Raw genomic sequence first — 624 nt, 5'->3', positions numbered from 1 at the left:
AAAACATACTTCAGTTTTACTTGTGATCAAATACAAAGAAATTATAAACAACAGTTACAACACAATTCCACTGCAAACACTGGAACCAACAAAGACTTCAGAGAATGGCAACTGCCAGCACAGCCCTCCAAACTGAACAGTTGTAGGAGGGAAGCAACAGACAACTTCAAGCCAACCAGAACAAGTCTAAAACATAGCACATAAGAGGTCTGAGGTAAACCACTTCACTGGCGAGTTTGTTGCTGTCTCTACTAAAGGATATCTCTGCTTCAGTAGAAGCAGCTGAAAGCTGCTCTGGTGAAATTTCCACACGGTCTTTTCTCTTATCGGAGCGGCGCAGGATGATCACAGAATGGATATGAACAATTCGGCTGGTGTCAACCTAACGACACAGAAGGAAAAATGGATCATTTCTCTGCTAAAGAAATAACCACCCTCAAGGAAAAGGCCGGCTCCCGTACCTTCAGTAGGGAAAAGGTACGCATCAGAGTACAGTCAGGCATGCAGACGGGAAGCTTTCCTGACTCTAAGCTTTGACCTACACAGCAGCTGGAACTACGAGTCGGCGCTAGCCAGGAGCGGAGAGGGGAGGCCGGAGGCGCAGCGGCACCGCCCTGACGGGGG

General features: G+C 47.9%; 1 protein-coding gene across 1 annotated transcript in view; it reads right to left on the bottom strand.

Annotated features, from left to right (window-relative positions):
* BRCC3 (BRCA1/BRCA2-containing complex, subunit 3) overlaps window positions 1-503 on the bottom strand; it is a 5,482-nt gene extending 4,979 nt beyond the window's left edge. The window contains exons 1-2 of the mRNA XM_009331740.1: window positions 462-503; window positions 263-382 (exon numbers count right to left, since the gene is read on the bottom strand). Coding sequence (XP_009330015.1) covers window positions 263-382; window positions 462-503 — 162 coding nt within the window. The remainder of the gene's footprint in view (window positions 1-262; window positions 383-461) is intronic.
* Window positions 504-624: the final 121 nt, after the last annotated feature.

This window comes from Pygoscelis adeliae, unplaced genomic scaffold (assembly GCF_000699105.1).
Source record: "Pygoscelis adeliae isolate BGI_AS28 unplaced genomic scaffold, ASM69910v1 Scaffold79, whole genome shotgun sequence".
NCBI classification, from domain to species: Eukaryota; Metazoa; Chordata; class Aves; order Sphenisciformes; family Spheniscidae; genus Pygoscelis; species Pygoscelis adeliae.
Note: the sequence above shows the minus strand (reverse complement) of the source record. Positions and strands in the feature narration are given on the sequence as shown.